Source organism: Cheilinus undulatus, linkage group 1 (genome assembly GCF_018320785.1).
Source record: "Cheilinus undulatus linkage group 1, ASM1832078v1, whole genome shotgun sequence".
Taxonomy (NCBI): domain Eukaryota; kingdom Metazoa; phylum Chordata; class Actinopteri; order Labriformes; family Labridae; genus Cheilinus; species Cheilinus undulatus.
In genome coordinates, this window is record NC_054865.1 from 51,077,279 (window position 1) to 51,104,329 (window position 27,051).

At 40.8% G+C, this 27,051-nt stretch overlaps 1 protein-coding gene across 9 annotated transcripts in view; it reads right to left on the reverse strand.

Annotated features, from left to right (window-relative positions):
* The window catches only part of myo9aa (myosin IXAa), a 200,145-nt gene that overhangs the window by 116,257 nt on the left and 56,837 nt on the right, over nucleotides 1-27,051 (reverse strand). For all 9 annotated transcript variants that reach the window (XM_041792389.1, XM_041792353.1, XM_041792704.1 and 6 more), the window contains one exon: nucleotides 23,589-24,549. In XM_041792389.1, coding sequence (XP_041648323.1) covers nucleotides 23,589-24,464 — 876 coding nt within the window. In that variant the 5' untranslated portion in view covers nucleotides 24,465-24,549. The remainder of the gene's footprint in view (nucleotides 1-23,588; nucleotides 24,550-27,051) is intronic.

Genomic DNA, 27,051 nt, shown 5'->3' on the forward strand with positions numbered 1-27,051 from the left:
CACAGAAAGAAGCTTCCCAAATCTGGACGCCATACAGTGAAGAGGAATGTAACAGTGAGGGGGAGGGAGGGGAGGGAGCGCCATGTCCTGGAAAACTCAGAGTCACGGCCCAGTTTACAGTGAACCACTTTAAGGAAAGTCATAAAAATAACAAGGACTGGAAAAGATTCACCAGTATCTGAAGTTTTTTCTCTAATTCTTGAAAAGTGTGAATCTTTTCTTTTTATAATTTAAATTTTTAATTAATAATTTTTTGCTTATGACATCATTTTCCTTCTCATTGACCAATTTTGTAAGAACTCTAGAACAATGTATTTTATTGATTTGCCATGGGAACATGATTTATCATAACTTTCTTTTAATGCAGAGACAATGTTCAATTTTCACTGTTTCGTAAAAAGAAAAAAAACAATGGGCAAAGTTTACTTTGAATCTGTATTAGAGCCCAACCGATCGATCTGCAGGCCGATTAATCGGGCCGATTATAACGTGTCACAGATTATTCAACATCGGCAAATATGCAGCCGATATATATTAACTTTTTTTGCTGCACGAGGATTTGGTCGCTCTGCTCCTGTGTGTCCCTGCTGAACTCAGGCCGAGTGCCTGGCCCCTCCCCCTCACACACAAACAGCTCTCTCTCCCCCACTCAGGCTCCTTCCACACAGAGACGAATTCAGGATTATATGCAAAAGTTTTGTATCATATCAGCGTTTCATCCACAAGGAAATGGCATTTTGGGTGACTGTAAACGATACTTTTACAGAGTGCAGGAATCCGTAAACGACCACCATTTGTTCCCTGCGTGGACGGCTTCATCTTTCTTGAAACGAGCCTCTCGTGCAGCGCAGCTCTCTTACGACGCCTGCATGGGTCCGACCAAAACAAACATGGCGGACTACAGGGTTGTGTTTGTGCTGCAGAAGCTACTGACCTTCTTATGGCTTTTACAGGAAAATCTGATGCTCCTTTACCACCACCGCGAAATGCACACACCATAAGTTCTTAAATTTAACGCGAACAACCAGAAGGGCAACTAGAAGAAAGTTTGTCAGTTTTCTGTGATCTTCTTCTCTTTTAGTGTATTTCCGTGGCAGCAATACAGCGCCACATACAGGCTTTGCATATGCACTACAGCATTTTCAGTTGCATCTTTGTGAAATAAAGATAAATGCAACTGTTAATTCACATGCCCAGCATTATCTAATAAAAGACTATTACAGCATTTTAACATTGTCCAAGTCGCAGCTCTGTGAAATAAACAAAGATAAATGCAACTGTTAAATTAGTATACATCAATGTTCTTATATATCGGCTGATACATCGTTTATCGGCTTTTTTTAGCCCCCAATATCAGTAACGGCCCCAACAATGCCAAATCGGTCAGGCTCTAATCTGTATCACTGTATTTTGCTTATTATTACCCCCCCCCCCCCCCAGCCTCAAAAAAAAAACAAAAAACAAAAAAGATTGGCACCCCTACAGGAGGATGCTAAAAAAGTAATAAGACAGTTATGGGAACCTATCCAACTTGTGATAATGGAAACAAACAAACAAAAAAAATGCAAACCATGCCGTACCAAACTGACCCAGACCGCTCAGTGGAAATGACCTACAAGTGTCCAACTAATTTAGTGCCCTAATCTTAGCTCACACACTGGACTTCTTCTCTATTTTTAGAAAAGTGAGAGAAATAAACTGCTCACAAAGCCCTGCAGTTTCAGGCTGTAACACAAAACCATTGTCCTTCTGAAAGATGAAACTCAACAACCAACACAGGAATCCTTAAAGAAGAGGTTTACAGAGGAAAGCAGCAATAAAAGCAGATATTTACAACGACTAAAGGCGTCTGCTGCAGGACAGAGAGGCTAAAAAAATATAAGCCTCACTCTCCTCAAAGTTTCTGCTAGCTGTTGATACAGATCAGTCATGAATAAGTCAGAGCTCTTCAACTTTCTAACACAGCAGAGCTGATAAAGGCAGCATGAGTGAAAAACAAGAAGGATTCATTACAGGAGGAGAGAGTAGAACAGGTTCATCTAAAGCTACGCTGAAAGGTTATTTAGACATCAAATCTTCTGTATAACGGGATACTTCAATACCTCTAATGATCCTGTTCTTCTCAAATGTGTCTTTATTATTTTCTACATAGCTGGAAGCTTTGACATGGTATCAGGTTAACTCTCATGAGCAGATGTGAAGAGAAGAATCAGGTCTGTTAGCATTCCTTCTCTGCTATCTTCACTATGATCTTAACACATATTCTGCAGATATATTCATGCTAGTTCTTAGATGAGTCTCACTGCCAGCTACTATTAAACTTGTCTGGATAGGTTTGTAAATATCTGCCATATTTTGGGGATTTTGGCTTGATTTATACAAACTTTCCATAAATAAATCTGATCTGTGTACCCGACACTGTCGGCACTGTTTGCCTTTGAGCTACATCTGAACTAGGTTTGGAAATCATCCATTCTGGTGTCTGACCACTGATGAAAACCAGAGAGAGGACTGAATAACACCTGAGAGAAAACTGGAACACCTTCAGTCTGGAAATGTACTTTCCCCTGTCCAGTCATAGTGTAACCTGTTCTTTATCTGCTCCAGAGTAATCTCTGTCAAACAGAGAGCATGCATTCATCTGATGTGAAGCTCCTGATGACCTTAACTTCAGGTGAAGGATGAATCTGTCTGTGTACATGTGTTTGGCTGTGACCTCTCCGTCATTAGCGCACACCCGGGTCAGGTTAGTAAAGCTGTCCATGCTGGAGCAAAGTCAGAACAGGTGGCCCCATCAGAAACACGCCCATATATAGGCCAATGCATTAGCTGAGCAGCGCTAAGCTAACACTGAGCTAAACTGAGGCCAGACAATGCAGGCAGGTGAGGGGCGGGGCTTAGCACATCAATACACTAAAGCTAAAGCCACGTGGTCGGACAGAAAGGAGGTCAATCCAGTTAGTGAGACCTGAGACACACTAACAGAGGGACTCTCTGACCAAAAGACTCTGACCAATCCTGCGCTGGTGCTAAAGCCGGGTAGTCTCACTGTTTGATGCAGCACTGGTCAGAGTGGAGCTAAATGAGGAATTAGAGGATGACCTCAGAGCTGGAGAGGAACCCCAGGGTGCTTCCATGTAAACAAACAGTCATGCTGACATCTCCAGTCTGCATCTTTAACGTTTAACAGACATTTTGGGAGCATTTCCTCCCTTATTAATCAGTTTAATATTTAGAAAGCTGCATTTTTTTATCATTTTAAGCACGTGCATCACTGACTGCCTGAGGGGATACAAGGCTTTGTCTGCTCTGAAGTTTTCAAATTAGATTGAAACAATTTAAACTAATAATAAAACACTCATGGACTAGTTAATTGAGCTCAAGGCAATCTTGTTGTCTCCTCTTGGTACAGCCAGACTTCTTTAGTATGTGTGCTCACATACACATATAAAAACACATACTTACCCTGTCTGATTTAACATATCTAACAAAACAACCAACAGAAAAGGTTTACAGATGTTTTATTCCTTTGCACACCACTGTGCAGAACTTTAAGGCATGTTTGAGCCAAAAACTGAGTCTGAATTAAGATGTGTAATGGTAAGTACGCCCACCTGGGGGCACCATCGCGCAGGAAGGAGGATTGACACAACCCTAGTAGAGCTCTGGATGTCCTTGCATACTTCCAGGGCATTGGAGAATAGTAACTAAAAAAATTAAGCTCACACTTCCAGGGCAGAGTAAGGGGGGCGGGTAGTAGGATTGCCATGAGCCCCTTGTTGAGCTGTGGATGTCCCAAGGGTCCCAGCGGTCTCTGGGTGTATCAGCGAGGGTGAAAAGCTCGGACAAAAGAAATCCAATCGAGCTTGACCTTGCCTGCAGAGCAAGGTTATAATCGTTTTGGATTTTTCAGTAGTTTTAATTCTTACTTAGTTTTTACCTAGTTTTTATTCTTGAGATTTTTCACGCCCTTATTAAATAGAGGAAGGACAGTGGATAGAGAGAAGAGAGTGGGGAGAGACTTGTAGTAAAGGGTCACAGGCCAGATTTGAGCCCGGGGCTTCAAGCACTCGACCATCTGCACGCCCAAAGTCTAGTTTTCATTACTTTTAAATGCTGTTCTTTTTGGTGCAGGTTAGTTTTGATTTTGCAAAAATGTTTCTTTTTAGTTTAGTTTTATTAGTTTTAGCATTTGTTTGAGTTTTTTCGGCAATGTGGGATACCTGCCAGGGGTGAGACCCAAAAGGGCTCTTCACTTTTCACTGTAATTATTCAGTTTTAATGTGTTTACAACTTAGGGCCTAAAATTACCATTGTGTGAAGTTGTCTTCAATCACATCAGGCCATCCTCCTCTCTCCAGGCTTGGGTGTTCATGTCAGCCTGCATGCTAGTGTCAAAGACTAAAACTAAGGAGATTTTGTCCCTAATCCTATTTCATTTTTGTTAGTTTTGCACACAATAGAGCTTAACCCCAACCTCGGCTTATGGCACATTGGGCCTGTGATTTATTCTTAGCCCTCTACGTGCTTAAAACTTATGCACATGACTGTATATATACAAATATGTGTAAATAACCATGTGTTTTACATATACTCTAAGTCCTCTAAGCTTTTTGTTTGAGGTCTTCAAAAGAAATCTCAGACTTGTCAATTTCACATCAAAGTGAGCTCAAGTGTCCTCTAAGATTCAAGTGAAGTCCTCAGAGAGCCTGAGAAACTTCAGATCTACAAGAAGTAATGATATATGTAGATTATTTGTATAACATTAAAGGGAAATGCCAGTGGCATAATCCTGTCAAGCTTTAATGATGTAAGCTATGGCTCTGGTTTATGAAGAGGAAATGGAGATTTTTTCAGAAACAGCAGCTGTTAAAAGCTTTATAAAATGTAGGACTTATAGCACTAAATCTACTGAATGCCTGCCTCTTCAGAGACAATGTTCTGTGTAGTTAATGCTTCATTATACCACACTTTACATTTCCAGAGTGCTATCACTTATTCTAGTGACATTTATCTTCTTACAGGAAGAGACGGGTGAAAACAGGCAAACCAGCGCTGTAGTTAGAGTCTGACAGGAGGAGCAGAGGGAACTAGAGTAAGGAAGATGATAACAGTGCTCGATTATTGTTTCTCATTTCCTACAGTGATAACATATCAAAAGGACAAAAGTCACATCTTATCTCTGCTGACCATGTCTTGTACAAGCCAGAAGACATGACCACCGGGGGGTCAAGGAATCAAAGATGAACTAACAGAAAATCAACACAGCAGCACGTGGACAGCTCATCCTCTGAGCTGTCATCCCTCATGTTTTCTGCTCCATTCCAGATGTGTGTGATTAGTTTTACTGCACCACATCTGGACAATATGGGGAGTAAAAGACGACCACAAACCTCACATGAGAGATCACCTGTGAGGTTTTTATGTAACTACAGTGAGGAGATGAGGCCGTGCTCTCACGAGTTTATGTAACAGAATTCACTGATACAAAACCAAAAGGATGGAAACTCTGCTGGAGAAACAGGTGGTCTCTGATTTAACTGCTGTTGTCTGGTTTTATCATTACTTTCAGGAGTCTGGGAGGAAAAACATATCAAAGTATGCACTTATCTTTAAGAATGACACTGTTTAAATACGAGGCTGCAAAAAATAATCAGTGAGAAAGCATCAAAAGACGACTTCAAGAGTTCTCTCTGTGTCGTTTCCGCTCCTGCTGGAGGAGAGCCGATGGGGAGTGAGGGGAAAATAACGGAGCTTTTTAAAACAAGTCCTGAACATCCGCTCGTTCATAAAATCAGAGCACAGTTTCAAAGGAAGGATGACCGTGAAAAAAGCAACATCTGGACAGCTGTGGATTCAAAACCGCTGCAACAGGAGAGAAAGAGAGCGAGTATGTCAGTGGAGTTAGACTTACGGAGGAAATGTGAAGATTTCAAGTTGACTTTTCTGGTGATTTCAGGATTTTTTTTCTTTTTATTTTATCTTAAAGTCAAGTTGCAACTAATAATCATCTCACTGGCAGATGTTTTTTTTTTTTTTATAAATCTTTACTCTATTAAAGGCCCAAAAGTGGGAGGGATCTACAAAATCATGAGTCCTTTTAACTGTGAATTTCCACACTATAAGACACCCATAGTGATTCAGCAATATCTATTCACCTGTGGGGTGTTGCAAAGAGCTATATAATTTTCATCATATTTGTGTCCCCATCTGTTCAGGACAATCATGATAAAGACATGTATTTTTCAGGACAGCTAGGACTCTCAGAATACGTGTGCTGCATTGATCTCAGATTAATGTGTGAAAAGTTACACAACTAAAAAGACCAGGACAACCACAATCACATACAGCCTGACTGAAAAGGCTTTGCTGCCAATCAGATCATACATAACTCGACAGCTTGTTTTACTTCTGTGTTTAAATGCCAACATCTGAGACTCAGGAATCCAATACCTTTAGAAACTTAAGTTATAACTGAGGCATTAAGAGCACAGGTGTACTACAGAGACATTTAAATTAAATGGTACAAAAAAGTCTCTGTTGTTGATATAGACTGTGACATGACGGCTACGTCACCCAGAATAAAGATGTTTCTGTCCATCTGGTCTCTGTGTGACACACGGCTGCAGGTGGAGTCTGGGCGATGGAGCAGCTGGCCGAGTCTGACAGCAGGAGCTGACTGAGATACTCTGTGTGTGTTTCAGTGTTTCTGGGTGTTTATGACGCTGAAAAAGCACCTGCAAACTCCAGCATAAATAAAGAGTCTGTGAGGAAACACATAAGAGGCAGATTGTCGGGCTGCTGCTGATTTTTACTGATGATAAATGACAACTTCACTCTCAATTACAGAAGATGAGAAAAAAAAACCCATGAGAAAGCATCAAAGAAGTCTTTTTTTTTTGTAATTTTGAGGGAAATTTTAAGCAAACAACCAGGAAGTCTGAGAGACTCATCTTCCCAGTAGCCCTTGCACCACTTCACACAGAGGTGAGAAAAAGATACAGTCTCCTCTCCAGCTAGAGGGGAACCCCAGGGGTCCTAATGATGTGGCACAGGTAATAAAATCTCCTCTGACCATCTCCTTCTGAGCCATTGCATCACCTGTAGCCTTTCCAACAGCAGACCAGCTGCTCCCAGCTTCACCTCAAAGTTTGGCACAGTCAGCCACCAGCCGGTCAAGTACAAAGAGTTCCTCTCCTTTGACAACATCTAGACAGGAGCGCTGCAGAAAGTGCTTTAAAAGGTACTCAATGCCACTGCTCCTTAGTTAAAAAGCTCAAAACAACACGCAACATAAAACGCTCCAGAATGAGGGTGCAGCTATTAAGAAGGCTCTGTCCCCCAGGGTTTGGGCCTTGGTCCTGAGAGGTGGAGAGAGGAGGTTTGCAATGGAAGAACGCGGACTATGGGATAGACTGTGACCATGAAAGAGGTCAGTGGGGAAGGAGGAGGCCTGCTGGTTGAGGGTAGGCCCTGGTCTGATGGTAAGGGTAGGCCCTGGCATGCTGGCTGAGGGTAGGCCCTGACCTGGTTTCAGGCTTTGTGAGTAAGAAGCAGGATTTTGAACTGGTGGCATTAGCAGATTGGGAGCCAGTGGAAAGGACAGGGGTGATCTGGTCATGGTGCGTGAGGAGGCGTGCAGCTGAGTCCCAGATATAGCAAAGCTTATTAAGGATTTTGGAAGATGTGCTGTGAAGGATGACTGATGATTAAAACCATGACCAATCCATTAGAAGAGTATTATTTCTGATCATTTACAAAGCACAAAAAACAAACCAACTACTGTCAACCACTGATGACAACAGGGGTGTATTTTATTGCAACCAAAAATCTCAAGTTTTGAGATTCAGTTTATAAAAAGGGAAGATAGAAAATTTGCCCTATGAGAGGCTGGCGCCAGGTATATTTTGTTATGGTCTCCCTGGGTTTAGCCAAAAAAAACATGGTCATTAAACTTGGATCAAAAAATGTATTTTCTGTCAATCGTCTATCCAGATTTATGACTTCCTTCCTGGATTTCTCTGGGACTGTGTTCGAAGTTTTTCTCTCTGCTTATACTCTGCATTGCTCTGAATGTTTCACATTTCAAGCATCCATTCATAACCAAAAGTTCCGGTTGGTAGTGAGAGAAAAGTTAAATTAAAGTGATGATAATCTCAGCCTGCTACAGAAACATGAACTAAGCTCAACAAAGAAGACAAACAAATCCCTGCTGCTCCACCAAACCTCTGTGTGACCTCTGACCCCCAGCTGTTTCAGCTGATTGTGAGTATGGAGACACAGCCTCTGCCTGATAGTTAACAAAGCAGGAACAGTATGTGCTCATCTCTGCGGTACCAGCTGGCATGAGCACACATTCACTGAAAAGAAGAGCTCAGACACAAATGAGGCATTGAATAAACTCAAGTTAACTCAACGCATTAAGTTGTTTTATTAAATTTACTACAACATGAACTGAACTTAAATTTTATTGCCAAGAAAAAGCAAAAAAAAAACAGGAGCTTGAGAATTAAAGGACAAAGATACAGTCTTTTATTTTGACAGTTTAGGACAAATTGACAGGAATTTTGAACAAATCCAGACAATTTTAAAGTTTATTCCTGTTTAACAAGTAAGATTAATCACTTCCTAACCACATTTATTGTCAGTTCATTCGACTGCATACTTAGATTGATTGCCACAGTTCTATTTTCCATCCACAGAGTTCAAACAGAGTGTCTGCTCATTAAACATGGGTAAACTGAACTGTAACTTTTCCTAAAAATCCACAAGACAGTGTTTCTGCCTCATAGGTGTTTTGTAATGTTGCTGATTTTGACATGACTTAAACAGACTTGTCAAATATTTAGTTAATTTCAGAGACTACCTGAAAGACTCATAAATCATGAAAAATGTTGACATTTAGGGCCCTAAACATGCACATATATATTTCAGGAGACAGGCTTGTCCAAGTGTTTCAATCTGCTGTTTTCTGCCCTATAATCCTCCTGTTTCTGATAATGTAAACATTTCATAAGTAAATGTGTTCTCACAGCTTTGTGACCATGCTGACTCATTCTCTGCAGATACATCTGTTTTTTTGATAATCACAGATTTATTTAGATGTTGTTCTCTTTGCCTTATGCTCTATCCGCACTTATGTTTGTTTTACAGACCGTCAGTAACAAATAAAACAACAAAATAACTCATGGCTGAATATCACTGATGTTTATTCTCTGTGTGACTGACTCATTCACTTCCTCAGGTAGATTCTATCAGCCTGTCTGATCACATTTATGAGCTTTAAGATACCAGAGGAAGGAAACGGTCTTTCAGATGAAGTAAGCATTACTCATCCTGCATTCAGGTCAACTGTCTTTATTCTTGTATGCCATCAGATCTCCTCAAAGGCAGCTGAACCATAAAACAGATCATTTATCTCAATTGAAACTACTAAGGAGCAACAACCTGTCTCTGCTACAGATACTTTCAGGGAGTGACCCAAAAAAAACCAACAACCTGGACCAATGTTGACGAGAAGATAAAGGCTTTGGTATGTTTGTAACAGATTTTAGGATCAAGTGCACCCTAAAATAAAGGACAGCCAGTCCACTGAGCAGAGCATCCATCTTTATACAGACAAAAACTACAAATCCAGCCGTACAGTGGTAATAACGCTTCAATTTAGTGCAACTCTAGATGCCTTAACAGCATTTTTACTTTAGCCCACGCTTAAATATCACAGAAGACTTAAATATAAAGAAATATTTCAGAATACAAAGTTTACAGCTAAACAACCTTATAAAGTTTCATTCATAAAAGGGTCTTTAGAGTGAAGTTTTAGGGAGAAAAAATAAGGGTGCAAATAACTGTGGGTAATTTCTCGTGAACACAGAGTTCATACACTTTTTCCAGGACACACACAAGAACTTTTCAGGCCTTTTAAAGTTGCATTATAAGCTTAAAAACATGGGGAAAAGAAGCCCACTCCCAACAACAAGCACTTCTCAGGTGGATACCAAAAAGAGAAGCAAGAAACCAAAAAGTTAGCACGTGGAAACGTCCTAGTTCTAAGCAGTGGTAGTGTTTAAACCACCATGAACCTGTTTCAGCACTCAGACTTTGTCAATGTTGTCAAGTCCTGAGACACATTTGTGGTGCCACGGCTTAGAATAACAGCTCAGTTTCTTTTTTCTGAAGCTTATAGATGAAGTGCTGTTATTTATGCTGCAAAAAACAAATTTACATTTTGTAATAGGTGTACAGATTTATGAAAAACTTAAGTAAAACACAACTGAGTCAATATGAAATATCTGCCAAAACAAATAAAATCATTTTCAAAACATTCGTCATGCAATAAACCATGAATAATAATGATTTATACCTTTGGTTCACTAAATAACTGCCTGATTTTATTCCAAAGTGAGCTGGTGTTTGTTCTGAACATTTTTATCTTATTTCATGAGAAACATTCTCTAACTTCTTTTATTTTTGTATTTCACAGCTGAACTGTCTGATATTTTCATGTTGAGTGACATACAGTTACAATTTAAGACACTTTCAAGCACTCAAAATCTAAGTTTCAGCCAAGAAATACACTAGTAGCTAAACTGAGAAGGTTTTGATGATACACATATCAAAAAATAAACCCTATAAATACATACTTTTTTATTTTTTCTGATAGCCACTGAACAGGTTTTTTTTTTATGTCTTTATTCCACCTCTATGCTAGGGATACACACGACTGGATTTTTGCAGATATGCCAATACTTACAAATTAATTTTAGCTGATACTGATACTATGGAGTTATTATTGTTGCAAAAAATTTGCAAATGTGTGCACAAATCCCAAAATGTCTGCACAGATCCACAAATGTGTGTACAGATCTGATAATGATTGCAAAGATTTGCAAATATGAAAAACAGAAACATACACAAATTACTCTTTTTGCATTAAGTTATCAAAATACTCTAAAGTCCTCAATTACAACTGAAATCTGCCTCTCAATTGACTGTTATACACACGTGACTTCTGCTGCAATCTGCAAGAGTAAGAGTAATAGCACTGGGTTTTGATGCCCTCAGTGCAGGCTCACAGGTAGACTGCCTGCCTCATAATATGTGCATCACACGGACCAGTATTCAATGCTGAGCCAGGCCAAGTCAAGCTAAGTGTTCTGAACCAAAATAAACTAAGTCTACTATAAAACATGAGTCTACACATTTCTACACATTTCAGAATTGTGCAAGCATTTTTCCATTTATGCGCAAATTTGTGAATCTTTTTATGCATTTGCAGGTCTGTGTACACATTGGTCTCTATGTCCATTGTTTTTGCAACAGGGGAAATACTGCCTCATTAAGATTCTGATTCCAACTGAGTTGCAGAAACATGTTGAACAGTGGCTAGCCTGGAGTCATTTTTGGTCCTGGGCCATCTACTTCTTATGATTAAACTCACAAAAGGAGGAAAATAATAAACAGTCAAACCAAAGGAGTTAAATTAAGAATGTGATGAAGGTGAGTCGTGACAGTGCCGCCCTCTTCGGATCATCTGGGACAAACCAAAGCAAACAACTCCAAACATATGGCTTTATGTTACATAATCCTCATACCACGGTGAGGAGCGGAGCTGCTCCAAAACTAATGCAATGCTATTTTTTGACCACAAGTTACAACACTACTACTCTGTGGTTTGGGGCTTGGGCAGCTTGCTGCTACAGTCGTGTCAGGTAAAAACGTGAATCTGATGCTTATACTTTGAATCATACCAACCCAAGGAATTTGTAACACCTGACTCTTCACCTTAAAAAACTCTGAAGTGTAACTTTAAACTCACAGCTGCTCGGCAATCGTCTTTTCCACCCAGACTGAGAAAAACAACACTTAGAGGACACGCTAAATCTGGCTTGACCCCACCCACTTTGGGGGCGATCCCGTAATTCACACTAATCCTCTTCAGTATTAGGGGGTTCGGGGGGGGGGTATTAAATGTGGGGTTTTTGTGTGCATACTGAGGTAGCAGAACAGGAGATGCTGAGAGGTGAAACTGCTGACCCGACCTGACTCATGCTGAGTGTTTCTGTTGGCAGGGGGACACAGAGAAACATGACAGGAGCTCAGCGGGCCAATAAAGTCTGCATATGAAAATATGAACACCCAAAGGAGGTTAAATGCAACCTTTTTCATAATATTTACATGGCAGCAGTAAAGCATTAGAGCAGCCCTCCTACATCCCGGTAACACCTCACTAACACAGACCATTAGCTGCTCTCCTTCACTAATGCTCTGTGACTCCCCTCTCTGAGCTCAGAGAGCAGATCCTGATGCTGCTGGGTCACAACGAGCAGCGTGAGGTAAACCCAAACTCCCCCCTCCTGACCTAGAGGAGAGCAGAAAACAGCTGAGCTCATATGAAGCTGTCACTTCACCCACATGTAAAAACAAATGAACAAACTTCCTGTGAGCGGTCTTTGTGTGAATCAGTGACAGCAACAAAGAACCAAAACCAGTTTCTGCTAGTGTTTGTGATGTATTACTGCACACCAGTACTACACACAGTAAGACTAAACAGTAAAAGGCTGTTAAAAGAATTGGGTTGTATTTGCTTAAAAAATATATATACAGTGCTTAACAAATTTACTAAACCACCTGTCATATTTGTCTCAGAGACGATCCAGCATCATGAAGCGCTTTAATGCGGACTCTTTCATTTTCAGTGAGCTCTCCACGTTTTACCATTTTGAACAGCAATGAGGAATTTCAAACTGAATTCACCTTTTTACACCAAAATTTGGGCCGGCTCCCTAGGCTTCTCTGAGAAGTCAGAAATTAATCAAGCATAACATTCAACCACTAAAACTCATTTTTCTGTTCAGAAATTCAAGTAAAAAACTATAATTTGACATATCAATCAAGACATAATAATGTGCTGTATTATTTTTTCAGATTTTTTGTAAATCAGTACATTTGAAAATTCATGGATAACAATAATAACTATATTTTAGCATTAAAAATTTCATTTGGGTTAAAGAGCTTCTACATATTGGTGTATTAACCATTCCAGAAACATAAAAAATAATTTTGGTAACTACCAATGCTGTTAATTTAGGGCAGCTGTGGCATAAACCTTACTTTGGGTGGTGGTCTAATAAATTTGTTAAGCACTGTATATATAGCTCTATTTTTCTAAATTGATAGAACACATTTTTAATTTTGGGTCAACTGTACTCAATCACTCCAAATAATTTTTTGTCGTTTTCAAATTAATAGACAATCTTTCTCTAATCTGCAGAGTTCCCTAGAGAGCTTTTGGGAATTAGACATTTTTGCACCATGAGTGACATTACCAACTCAGTTAGATAAGTCCTGCCTGTAGAGTGTAACTTTAGTATAACATCCATAGTGTCTCAAGAACAATGTAAGAGCACTTCCTGTTCAGCACCTTTTAAACACTGTCACTTGTAGTCACTCGGTTGTCATGATTGTTCAAAATTTAAGAATGTGTAATAACAGAAAATTGCATTCCCCAATCAACTGCAAAATTGCAATTTTAAGTAAAGGAAAGTTTTCACAGCTCAATAAAACTTAAAAAAGTTCAGCTACCCTAATATAGATGTACAAGTCAAATTGAGTTGATTGAAAATTGCTCAGGACATGATACTTGAGAAACGCCAGTGGGTATAATTAAAAAATTTTAAGGTATTCAGTTTCTTCTAACATTTCCTAACTTGTTTGGGTTTACAGTCAACATAAATGATTGCAAATACTAATATACTGGGCTGTCATAGTACTGTGCTAGTACCCAACCCATCTCTAAAGACTGCTGTCTTTGAAGAAGGGGGCCTGGGTTTAAATCTGGCCTGGGGCTCTTTTCCCGCATGTGATTCCCAACTCTTTCTCTCCAATTTCCAACCATTTCCACTATACAATCTTCTTAATAAAGGAATAAAAGCCCAAAAATGAAATAAAAAAGAAACAGTATTAAATCGTTTACAAATCACTGCATCTGAAAACATACAGCAGTTTACAATCATGCACAACTTTAAACTCTAACAGTACCTGAGATCTGCACAAATCAATACCTGTCTTGAAGCAGACAGTCAAACTGGTTTATAATTTTATTTCAAAAGGTAGAAATTTCCATTGGGTTGTATTGTATCGTATAGGTTCTTTGCAGTCACGTGATTCTGATGCCGCACTGGGGTCAGGAAGTAGAGAGCAATCATAAGGAATGAACAGAGGAGAGTTTGTACTTTATAGCTCTAAATGGATCTGTAAGCTGCAGTTATAATCAGAAAATTTTACATACAAAGAGTGTGATCCCTGCACTTTACAAAATGTTTTTTTTTTCCTACAGTTTAACTGCTTTACCTGCTGTGTAGGCCTCATGGTGTCTAGCGTCATCTATCCAGATGAAAAGATACACATCTAGAGGAGTTGTGTACTGGACTTAGGGGCTAGCTGTGCTCCTATAGCAGATCATAATCCTCATTTTGTTACAAACATGTTTGTAATTAAAACGGTGATGTACCATCAACCGAACAATCTTCATGGGGTAAGCAACCTCATGGAGGTCACTTTGTACCCCGAATGAACAAGCCTGTGCTGTGAAATGGTTCTTTAACAGGAGGTACGGTAGCAAGCTCCTATTTGAGTGCCAGTTTTCTTTCCTCCATCCTTCTTGTTATTCAGTCCACATTTAAAAAGCCAGCTTGATACCAAATGAAGAGTCTTTTGGGAGCCAAACAGTCAGCTTTACTGAGGTGAGCTAAATGATCTGGATCTCTTAGAAGAGAGATGGATTTCCCATCACAGCGAGCAAGACTGGATGGACATCAGCTAAAGAAATACAGGTAAGATTAGAGTTTAATTAGCTAAACCATGTGCGACACTGCTTATCCAGGCTTTAATTGGAGACTTTTTAAATTCCTGCCTGCTGCTGTTTGTCTGTGAGCAGAATATTTCACTATTTTTGGGACCCTTTTTTCTTAAGAATAAAGAATGCTTTTTCTTTTATCACTTTGAACACATGGCATAGTCATAACAGCTCTTGGTAGCGTTCCTCTATGGAGAAATCACTTCTTGGCCCTAATGGGAACTGCTCTGCTGGCGCTGCTCTGTGACATCATCTGCAAAGAACTTAGATGACATAGTCTGTTTAAAGTGAGGGTCTAATTTAAGTAGACAGTAGACACTGGAGAGAAATCTAGGAGAGGAGAATCAAAAGTTCTGTGAACAGGATCATCCATGGCCCATGTGACCATGTTTCTCATTGTAGTTCTTTCAAGCACATCTTGCATCATCAGACCCATTTAAGCCATTTTTCCCAGAAAGTGCTTTCAATCACTTTTAAATGTCAGGCTGCCACCTGAAAACAGGCTGACATCTGGATTCAGAGCTGGGGTGGCGGTTACACACATCATGATGACATCCTCCTACAAGCAAACTACAATCAAATACACCAGGGATCCATTTAAACACCATCCAGGGTCAACATTTATCTATTTATCTTTAATCCAACAGTTGTTCAGCTTTCATAGATTACAAAAAAGCAATAAAAGCGATAAAAAAGATTAAGCGTTATGTAAGCAAACTCAGCAGTCCTCCTGCAAAGACAAGACACTCAGTTTTCTGCACTAACCTATCATTACTGATGAGCACTGTTCAACAAATGGAGATCAGGCAGAAAAACAGGCAGCAAATGGGCTGTAATAAGAACGCTGCAATAACAGCTTAGCTTCAGAGCTGTCAGTCATGCAGAGATACACAGCTAAAGTTTCATGTTTGTTTATGCAACAGGTTCCTCTGAAATAAACTGAAATGAAGCCGTTAGCACGAGTCAGAATTCACTGGATACTAGGGATGGGAAATTATATCAATACAAGAGTCGATTCATTTATTACAATTGAAAATTTCATGCTATTGTCTCCATTTAAAGATATATCTTTACAATTATGTTTAACAAATTTAGGTTAATGATCAGTTAATCTATTTAAACTAGTACTGACAAGTCATTCAAGTCAAAATTGGCACTAAATCTATTAGCCTGTTAATGCAACCTTCCTTTATGTGTTAGAATCAAGCTAATAAGCTCAGACAAGCATCCCAGTCCATCTCTTAGAATCTTCTCATTTTCTCTGAATAACTACCAGTGTTTTTAAACCGACTGAACACTCAGTTTGATGATTTCATGAAGATAAATGACATTCAAAACAACCCTAACAGAAAAATTCCAGTGTGAAGGTATGTGTGTTCACAGGAATGTATAACTTCGTGTCAGTTTTCAGTCATATCTGGCACAAGAAGGTAAACAGCGTGAGGAATGACAGGCAGCAGATAAGCCGTGAACAAACATCAGGTGAAGTATTCATTGTATTTCATGTATCCTTGAATTCCTCTTTCTTCAGGGTCAATGAAAGTCCACAGGTGCTACAGGTAGAGGAAGTGATGTAGCTTTGTTCTCTGTCAAACTCTTGAAGCCTGTCATTTCTTTAATTGCCTTAAATTCAGAATAACAACCATGTGCAGCCAGGAGGCAGTGACTCACTATCTAACAGGACGGCACGCTTTACGTTTTCATCTCTCAAAGCTGGCTTTTATTAACTGTAGCACTTCAGTGACAGAGCTTGTCAGGATCTTAACACGTCGCTGCTGCAGCTGTTGGCTGCTTTCCAAAACACCAAAACCTCCTGAAAGCCATCTATGATATAAAGAGTCTAAAAAAAAACCTTGATTAGAATGAGGACTCGTTGGGAGTCTACAGTTGCATTGTTCAACTATTGTCAGCTTTAGATGGCTAATTCACAGTGAGAGGGCATGCCTGCACCAAAGTCCAGATTATCTGACTGGTGTGAGGACTCTGAACTGTGTTTAAGCACTATATTTTAAACAATGGTGGCCTTTTAGAGGTGTCGTCCAAAATAGCTCAAACTAAGCCACAAAATGAGTAAAGATACAGTCATGTAATCTGTTTAGTTCTTCATTGACTTGACTCTGTAAGACTTTAAACCCATTTAGGGTGCTTTTGAACTAGGGGCCTAGACCTGGTCCTGGATCTGAGTACACAAGAGCCCAAAGTCTGGTTTGCTTAGCCTGACATGCTAGATAGGCTGTTTTATAAATCTGTTGCATGGTGTTTTTACATTCATCTGGGAAAGCTCCCATGGAAAGTGTTAGGGAAGGGACTTTTTTAAAAAAATTCTCAGAAGGAGAAAACCATTTGGTTTGCAAGGTCATAGTTCGTTTTGTTCAGTGTGACTGCAATTGATCCACGCCCACGCACCAAACCCAGGCTCTCATGAGGAGGTGTTTTCAGCAAGTCCAGTAGACCCTAGGCTGGCACAGTTCAAATGAGATGTAAAAGCAACTGTGTCCCAATACAGGACAGAGATTTATGATACATTGTAAAAGCAAGACTCTATCCCTATAGCGGCAGTTTGTTCACAATTTTTCTTAACAGTCAAAATTTTTAGAATCAAGTCAACAAGTGTTCAGTTATGACTCACCACAAGTCAGCAAGTTGAGTTGCAAAGGCAATAAACGTCACCTGTCACCACAAGAAACGCTGAATCTGTTCAGTGTGAGCCCATTTAATCCTCTAAGGCCAGCCACAAACCAGACAATTTCTTAAATCTGAAACGATTTTAAAATTGTGAGAGACCACAGACTTCAGGACAATTTCCAAAGCCTCTGAACGCACACACTAGATGACTCAGCCAGACTGTCAGATCACTGAAAACCACACCTGCCGACCTGCCTACAACCTTGCGTGATCACGTGACTTCAGAAAAGAAATCAAAACATGGATGTCTGTCGATACCGTCTTGTTGTCTCTCCACAACAAGCTGTCCTGGCATGCGTTACAGGTGCAGCAACAATCATAAAACACGGGAAAGAATCAGGATGAAATCATGGCTGGAATTAAGGTACAGTTGTGTTTATGGTTGTGAGTGGTGAAAGTACATATGATTCATCTGGTGACGCTATCCACTGTGCTCGCTCTCATTGGTTGTTGTGGGTACTCCGTCAGCAGCACTACGACCTAGAATCATAAATATCAAACATGTTTGATATTTACGATTCAGGGTCTGGGAGGCTATGATGCAATTTGGAGCAGTAAACGAATCATGTTGACACCACACACATGCAGACTACTCAGACAAATAATCGTTTGCGACGAGGCTCCAGTCGGTATACGCCCCCACGATCGTCGGGGGAGTCAAATCTTGGCTAAAATCGTGCTTAACATCCTGTAGTGTGTGGCTGGCCAAAGGTGCACGTAGATGTGTGACAAAGAAGTTGCTGGGTTCTAAAAATTAATTTAATGTGATGGTGTGGGTCTGTGGGTAGAGCAGCTCTCATGAACTGAGGCTATAATCCTCAACGCATTGGTCGCACAATTGATTCCTGGTCTCTTGGCATGTTTGCCAATGTCTTTCCCCACTTTCTCTCCCTATCCTTTCTGACTCACTTCTGCTGTCCGATCAATTAGAGGCAAAAAGCCCAAAAATAACATTTAAATTGAGAAAAAAGGATTTAAAAAGCGATCCATGGTGTAAGAATAGACTACCTCACCAGCCTTAAATATAAAAACTGTCTTGTAAGAAAATCCTTTGATTTCAAGCCTGGCCTACAACAATACATCTGGCTTAAAATGGACAACTAACAAAAAACAAAAGAACAGCTGCATGTTAACCACAGGTACTGCCTTTATTACTACTAAATTCTTTAATCCTCACAGGATGATTTCCAAACTTTATCTTCAGTACAACTTCACAGGTTGGTTGGGTAACTGGATATTTTGGGCCAAATGAGCCACAGCTCCTGAAACCAGCGTCCCATAGCAGAGGTCAAAGTCAAATTCAAAGCTCTTTACATTAAGATGAGTAAACATTAACTCTAGTAAAATTATTCTTTACTATCCAAAATACCTGAAAACTACTAACAAACTATTAAAGAAGCATTCCATTAATGTAGGGACTTCCCTGTACATATTTAAAGTCAGACTTTCTAATGCTGCTGGTCCTGAATGCTGAGTTCTGAGGAAATGAAGATGAAGTGCTTCTATGAGGTAAGGCTGGCTGCCGTTCCTCCTCCCCGCAGTAGCACCAGCTCTGATCTTGGCATCAATCACCAGCGGGCAGATATGCAATCTCACTGTGCAAACAATTAAAGGCCACTCCTCTGCACTCAGAACTACTCACTCGTGTTGCTGCATTGAGGATTAACCCAATGTGCTTACACATTAACCCTGGAGACACACCAGTGAATGGCATTCCTGTGTTTGCTAAACCAAGGCTAATAAAAGGCAGAGCAGGGCTACTTGTTGAAGAGGGTGTTGTCTCGGTGGTTACCTTTGAACTTGGCCTTTTAGCGGCTTTTTTTAAACTTGACACTGATGCTGAGGAAACTACAATTCCTTATTTTATTGTAGGAGAAAAACAACTGAAATATAATAACATCAATTTTCCACACAAGTCTCTGTGAGGGTGCACTTACCCTTTTATGAGAGTCTACACTGAAGCTCAGTGATATACCATGTGTTTCTGGCCAATCACCACAGCATATTGCTATCAAACTCATTAATGGACGTCATGAGGGCTCCAGAAATAGGAAGCTAAAATATTCAAATCACCCCCTGTTGGCCAACTGCAGCATAATAAAACACAAAATACAGCACTATACTGGATGGTGAAACAGCTAAAGTCACAGTCATGGATGCTTGGCTAATAATAAAGAAAAACAATGCTCCAGACCAGACAGCAGTGATCATTTGACAGCTATTTTTAATTTTAGTCTTAGTCTTTAGAGGAAATGTCTTTTAGTTTTAGTCACATTTTAGTCATTTTTACCCTTTTAAGTTTTAGTCTAGTTTTAGCCGAAGAAAACGCAAAAACATTTTAGGATAGTTTTAGTCCATAAAAAGTCCTCACATTTTAGTCCTTTAAGATATTTAATGTCTCTGATAAAAGCTAAATTACATTTTAGTCTAGTTTTAGTCATCGTGATGAAAACTAAACTAACTTTTTGTCAGTTGTAGTCATCACAGATCTGTTTATGGCTAGTCTTAGTCTAGATTTTGTCATGGAAAAAAAAGGCTGCCAACAAACATTTTTAGTCATAGTTTTAGTTGATAAAATTAACACTGCCAGACAGCCACTGAAGGCCCAAAGGGCTGAGCATGCAACAGACACCGATGTGATGAAGGTAAAGTGAGCCCTTCCAGGCTCACAAAATGGAAAGCACCAAATCAAGACCAGAATTAGCATTGTCTAAGCTAGTACTGGCCATCAGCTCAACAAACCAACAAGGAAGGCATAGAAGGCAGACCTGACAAGCGATAACATATGGAAATGAAGTTGTTGAGTCACAATTGTTTTAACCTTCCAAAAAGTGATTCACCAGGAAAAACAGCTTGTGAAACACACTGCTTTAGACCAATAAACCCTGGTATAAATGATCCAGGTTGAGCACTCAAGATGGTTTTAGAACTGTAAAAGACCTTTAATTCATAGTGCTAGAAAAAATACACCATCATACATCATATCAGCGTGTGCCTTCTAAATACATTTTTAAATGTTTCTAGTCATTTGAATAAAAGGCCTTCAACATTTTGTCAAACCATCTTAAGTGCCTTGATGTGGATCATTTACCCCAATGTTGTTGTTGGGTTTTATTTGTCTTTTAAGTCTTTTTCAGATTTCAAATCTAGACACCATCCCCCCATTACACATACATGGTCCAGCCATCTGATAGCAAGATTGAACTCACTTAAGATCCCCCTTGCATAATAGTGTGTCTGCCTCCAGTGTCGAGCCAGTGTATCTGTGACTGCAGCAGCATTGCCTGTAGTTTGAAGGTAATGATTTTACTTGCATGAGGCATACAGACTCTACGTCAAGTGTTTAGTTTTCTGACTACTGATTTTAATATTGGGCAGACTTTTATTGTAGATGTAAGTCAAGTAGGAGAAACCTTGCACTTTTGGTTAATATCAAATAAAACAGAAGCATGTAACACATGCTGTGTTTCAGTTTTTGTTGAATATGCCACTAAAGGAAGATATCTACCATTATGAATAATTAGCTTAAAAAACCAAACTTGTTTCAGGTACATCAACAGAAAGAAAACATTCAATAACAGTATGATGCAAGCACTGAGTGAGTGTTGAGTGTTTTTACAACAAAAATTAAGTTTTTATCTTGAATCTCAGAGGGATACTAGCTACCTGTCACAGCTAAAGTCAACCAGTTTTGGTATCAGGAGGGGAAAAAAAACATTATCAGAATATCTCTACTGTAAGGGGAAAAAAACCCTTATGAGGTAAAACAACACACTTGTCAATATGCCACCTGTATTTTCCTTCCTGGCTGGCAGCATTGTGCACTCAGTCAAAGGCTGTTATGTAACCTTGAGGAATCCAGTTGATGTAGAAGACAAATGAGAAAACAATGTGCAGTTGTGAACTTGTCAAAGACTCTTGACTGGAGTGTATTAATGTAGCGAGTCCCCAAAGAAGAAGAGGAAGAAAATGAGAGGAATGTCTTAAATGATATGAAAACAAGCAGTTCCCCTTCACAACCTTTTGGCTGGGCCTCTACAAGGTCTACCTTGAGACAATCTTTCCACTGTAGAGGGGAAAAATGGTTGGAATCACAAAAACAAGAATCTACAACTGTAACCTCTGATAGGCAGCTGCAGAGATACAGCTCCTCAGTGTGCCGCATAATCCCCACACAGCTGGACTGAACGCCCAATAAACCTCTGTTTGGAGACAGAGAAAACTTTGGAGCATCCATAGAGACAGTTGTGGCTGAGCAGAGTTGTATAACTAATGTCTAAACCCACACAGAAACTCATTCAGAGTAAGGCTTATTCAGTATTGTGGCAGGAGTAAGTCCATTCAGACACACTGTAAAACTATCAATGTAGATAAAACAGGGCTTTTCTTGTACTTCAGACTCAACTAGAAATCTTAAGAAATCATTTCCAACATCGACCATAAAATCTGGAATAAAAGTCACCTAATTATATGAGTTGCCGTCAGGCTTTTGGTGTTTCCCGAAGGTAAAAACGGTTTAAACTGTCCCCCTGCATGCAATTTATGTTTTTATTCTGAAAAGTCCACAACATGACATTTTTGTGCAGCTGTCCCTCTTTATAGAATGGAGAAAAGTGGTTACAAAGTGGTACCAGCAGCCTCTTACCACACACAATGACTGGGGTGAATTTTCAGCCATGTTAGGTATTATGCAGTTTATGACAGTTGGAGTTGCATGCTTTTGTAGTAATGGTCACCGATGTTTCAGCATTTTCTACCAGTATTTTGGCAGTGACAGCTTGCATGGTGGGTTGTGGGACTTATTCGGTGAAACAGCAAAGGAGGGTCCCACTCAACAACCCTAGCTGGCATTTCACTGCCCATTGGTCTGAAGGGTTGATTTGTGGGGTTCAACATCAAGGGGCTTAACCTGGTTTATGGATGTTTTTGCAAAGCACTTATCCTTTAAGTAGGGCACAAGTATCTTCTATTTACTTCAAATTTAAGATGGAAAAATAGTCATTAATAGTGCACCTTATACACAAGATTATGCAGTACTTCTACCTCTACCAGATCAGATATGGGACCATATGTCGGCTTCGCACTTCAGGAAATTTGGCCCTGTACTGCTCCCGTCTCCAGATAGCCATCGTCCAGGCCTGAGGCCCATGTCCCATCTCTTTAGGTATCGTCCCAGCTCAACCTGCCCCCAGTGTTTGGACCAGCTCACTAGATCCTGGGCAGCCAGTATGCAGTGAGCTGAATTAGGACCAGTCCCAGGAAAGCACACAAGTTGCCCATAAAAGCACAGTGGACATTCCCTCATCAAGCAGCTGACCTTTCCCATCCCAACTCTCCTGAGCTCATCATTAGATACATGGTCTTGCCAACGATAGCCAAGAGAAGTTGTCACAAAGAAGTCTAGCCGACAACTCTAGCCATCAGTCAAGGTCCAGGCCTCACAAGAGTATAGTAACATCAGGAGGACCAAGGACCAAAAGACTCTGACTTTCGTTCGCAGGCTTAAATACTGGGAATGCCTCACTGTCTTACTGAGCGAACCAATCAATCAATGTAAAAGTCCAGCTCTTCGTATGATCTCCGCCTTGCAGTCAGCAGATCAACGTATTACGCTGCCAAGGTAGGTGAACTGCCCTACATCTTTCATGCTCTCACCGTTCACAGACACAGATTCAGTGGCAGCATCGAAGGCATCCCCAGATACCTGGACCTTTTTTCTCTACGACTCCATATAAATCTCAAAGTTCAAATAGAACAAGTTTTTCTACCACACTATGACTCTGAACATTTCAAGTTTAAGTCAGCCTGTCACCTGTGGTTGCTATTAAATTGTCCGGGTATTCTACAGAGTCCAAAGTTGAGACAAATGTTTCTTGTTCTGTTTTGAAGTCTCAAGACATCGAAGTATCACAGCGGTCATGTCTGGACTTACCATTTGTGCTACTTTAGTTTGACTCAAGGCTGAGTCTTCACAGCTTTGTAATCAGCAGAGAGCATTCACACTTCCTCTCCTCTATTCAAACACAGAATCAGTGTTATGACTTACCTCCAGTACTGGCCCCGCCCCCAGGATAATCTGCTCCACTCCACTGGCGAAACCCTTCTGGCTGAGAGCGGTCAGGTGATGAATGAGAAAGTTTGTGCTTTGCGTCTTCCCAGAGCCACTCTCCCCAGAAATCACGATGCACTGATTCCTCTCTCGCTGCAGCATGGCGTGATACGCCACATCTGCCACGGCGTAAATATGTGGCTCCAAATCTCCCAATGTATGATTGTCATACATTTTCACATACTTGGGGTTGTAGATGGGGAGGAACTTAAAAGGGTTGATGACAATGAGGATACTTCCAATGTAAGTGTAGATCTTTTCCTGGAGGAAGCGCGAGCGCAGGTTGTCCAGCAGCGAGCGCTCGTTGAGCTCTGGCAGGCGGCACAGATCTGCGTGGTCTCCCTGAGCCTCCGGCTGTGGTAGTAGTCCTCGCTCCATCATGCGCCTGCGCTCCTCTGTGACCTGCAGCCACATCTGGAGGCTGCCGCCATAATGGATCGAGCCATCCAGGTTCTTCTGCCTCAGGAGGAAGCGGTAATCCTCGCCGCCAGATAGCGGCCGGTGCTCTAGGGCCACACGGGGCCAGAGCATCATCCTTTGGACAGGACAGTCGCATGGGTTCAGAATCCATTCCTCCCCGCCAAATTCCTTCACCTCGGCTAGAACATAACACTTGGTGCGGTCGAGCTCCAGGCGCTCAATGACACGCTCGATGGCCTCAGCGGCTGTGGTGGTCTTGCGGGCACTGATGGGGCAGTAGATGGTTCCCTCGGCCAGGGCGCCGGGGTAGATGCGTACTGTGAACTCTGAGTTCTCATAGCGGTGCCGCCGGCCAAGCGTGCCCATGCTGCCAACGCCATCACGGGTACTCATGGCGGAGCAGGAGTTCCCATTAGCAGCGGCTCGGCACTGGCACGTCCTTCACTGGGCTGGAAAGTCACGACTCAAGACATCACCACTGTGGAGAAAACAGAAAAAACAAAGGTCAATCAATCCCCTAATGACTTGTGTGATAGAAATATCACATTTTAAACATTCAACACACAATAAACACAAAGCAAAGAAAATTTACTCCAGAGCGCTAGCAGGAATGATACTGCATATCTATGATCTAAAACTGCAATAAAAGCCGACTTCTCCCAACTATTCAATTAATCCAAAACCCAGCCACAACCCTCGGCAATCTGGCAGATTACGAAATTTGTCAGATTATGACAGAAAAACTTCATGTCCTATTATGTAATCGACTAAAGGGCCAAATTATTCTGCTGCAGCCTGACATGCACACTCATAGAGGATGAGCGATAAGTCATCAGGATCTACAGGATTACCATTAACACACATACACACTCTAAAGCACACACATAAGCTCTCGCCAACGCCACGAACCAGCAGCTGCCGCCCTCCTCACTGAATACACAATAACGCCATTCACAAGTTCCTTCTTTGATACACAGTGGAGGGACTTCATGGGGTGAGGAGAGGCCACAGAGAGAGAGAGCGGGAAGATTTGATGCCTGAGTTCCAAATAAAAACTCTACAGTTCTTTGCACAGTTCAGTAGGACACTTGATGAAGTATTTCGAAATATATCGATTAACCCAAAACTACTCTTACCAGTTTAATTTTACTCGAGTCTTTACGAAATAGAATCAAATGTGTCACAGAGTTTTGCACATGAGTACCATATTTCATGCTGTTAACACGTCTTTAAACGATACATTTTTTGCACATAATAGAAAGTTTGCGAGACTGTGCAAGCTCCATGTTCAATGCTGCAAATACAGGAGCTTTTAAATCAAAATACTGTCTTTGAAATGACTCCCAAAAAGCTGTAAAACACTGCACAGCCTCTTGCTGTGATTAAATAAAGCCTTGTTTGCTTTCAGGGGATGATTATTTGTCTCTCACTAGATATTTTGTATTCTGAGGGGGGGAACTAAATAATTTCTTGATGCTTTTACCAACAAAAATGCCTCTCCTTGCTGTATGAGAAGGCTGAGACTTCATAGTAAATGTATTTTTCCTCTCTCTTACCCTGAAAGCTCCTCAGCAGTTGTGTATCATCAGTCTGAAATGTTCTGTGCATTCCAGGAGTTATTCTGTGGTGTGCTGTGAACTGGCTTTATGTTGTCACTTCTCTTTTACATTTTTGTCATTGACTTGTATTTCACATTCAGATTTGCTAAGCTGATAAGTCAGTCAGAACTGACAAGCAGTGGCTTTCCATGCAGGTTGAGAGATGAATGAATACTGAATGAATGCTGAAGATTTCCAGATTAATCAAAAACATTGACTGCAGCAGCCCTGCCCTGGTCAGTAGCATTAGTAATGGCCTCTTGGCTAACAGTCACCTCCTTTTGGAGCTAAAAAGTGACTCAAATGCCCACTTGTTACAACCAAAGTATGCAGAATACCATATCTGAATGCACAACACTTTGAACCTTAAAGCAGATGGGCTGCAGCAGCAGAAGACCACACAGGGTGACACTCCTGTCAGCTAAGAACAGGAAACTGAGGCCACAATTCACATGGGCTCACCAAAATTGGACAATAAAAGATTGGAAAAAATATTTCCTGGTCTAATGAGTCTTGATCCAGCTTTATCAATCAGATGTTAGGGTCAGAATTTGGCATAAAAACATGAAAGCATGGATCCATCCAGCCCTGTATCAATGGTTCAGGCTGCTGCTGGTGGTCTAAATGTGTGGGGGGTATTTTCTTGGCACACTTTGAGCCCCTAAGTACCAATTGAGCATTATTTAAACGCCACAGCCTGCCTGAGTAATGTTGCTGGCCGTGTCCATCTTTTTATGACCACAGTGTACACGTCTTTTAAAGGCTACTTCCAGCAGGATAGTAACCTGACACGTCCAATGGATTTGTTTCACAAATCCATCTGGTAAACCTTCCATAGACAGCGTTTGGGAAAGGGCAGAGCCTTTGAATAAAAAAACGCGGACGGTGACTGGATGAACGTTCTGTCTGTCACATCTTTATGGGCTGATCAGAGCAACAAAATACGTGATGTAGCGCTATACTGAGGAGTAAACTCTGTAGAGAACTGCATAACTTAATGCTGTTCTTTGTTCTTCTTTAAATTAAGAAATGCCATCAAGCTCTGATTAAACTGGCACTTTAGCAGCATCTACGTTAATGTCTTCCGTCATACTTAAACTGGCCTCTTGTTGCTGCTTGCTTAAGTCGCACCTGAAAGTACTGCACCTCGATGCTGACTGGTCCTGTCACTTTCTAACCGGGCCCAAACAGTTCAGACAGGAGCTTTGCAAGATGGTTTCGCCAGTGAGAAACACAGACACAGACAAATCCATCTACTTTGAAAGGTTAGCAGGATAATGCACCATGTCACAAAGCTCAAAACATCTCAAACTAGTTTCTTGAGCATGACAATGAGTTGACTGTACTCCTATGACCTCCACAGTCACCAGATCTCAATCCAG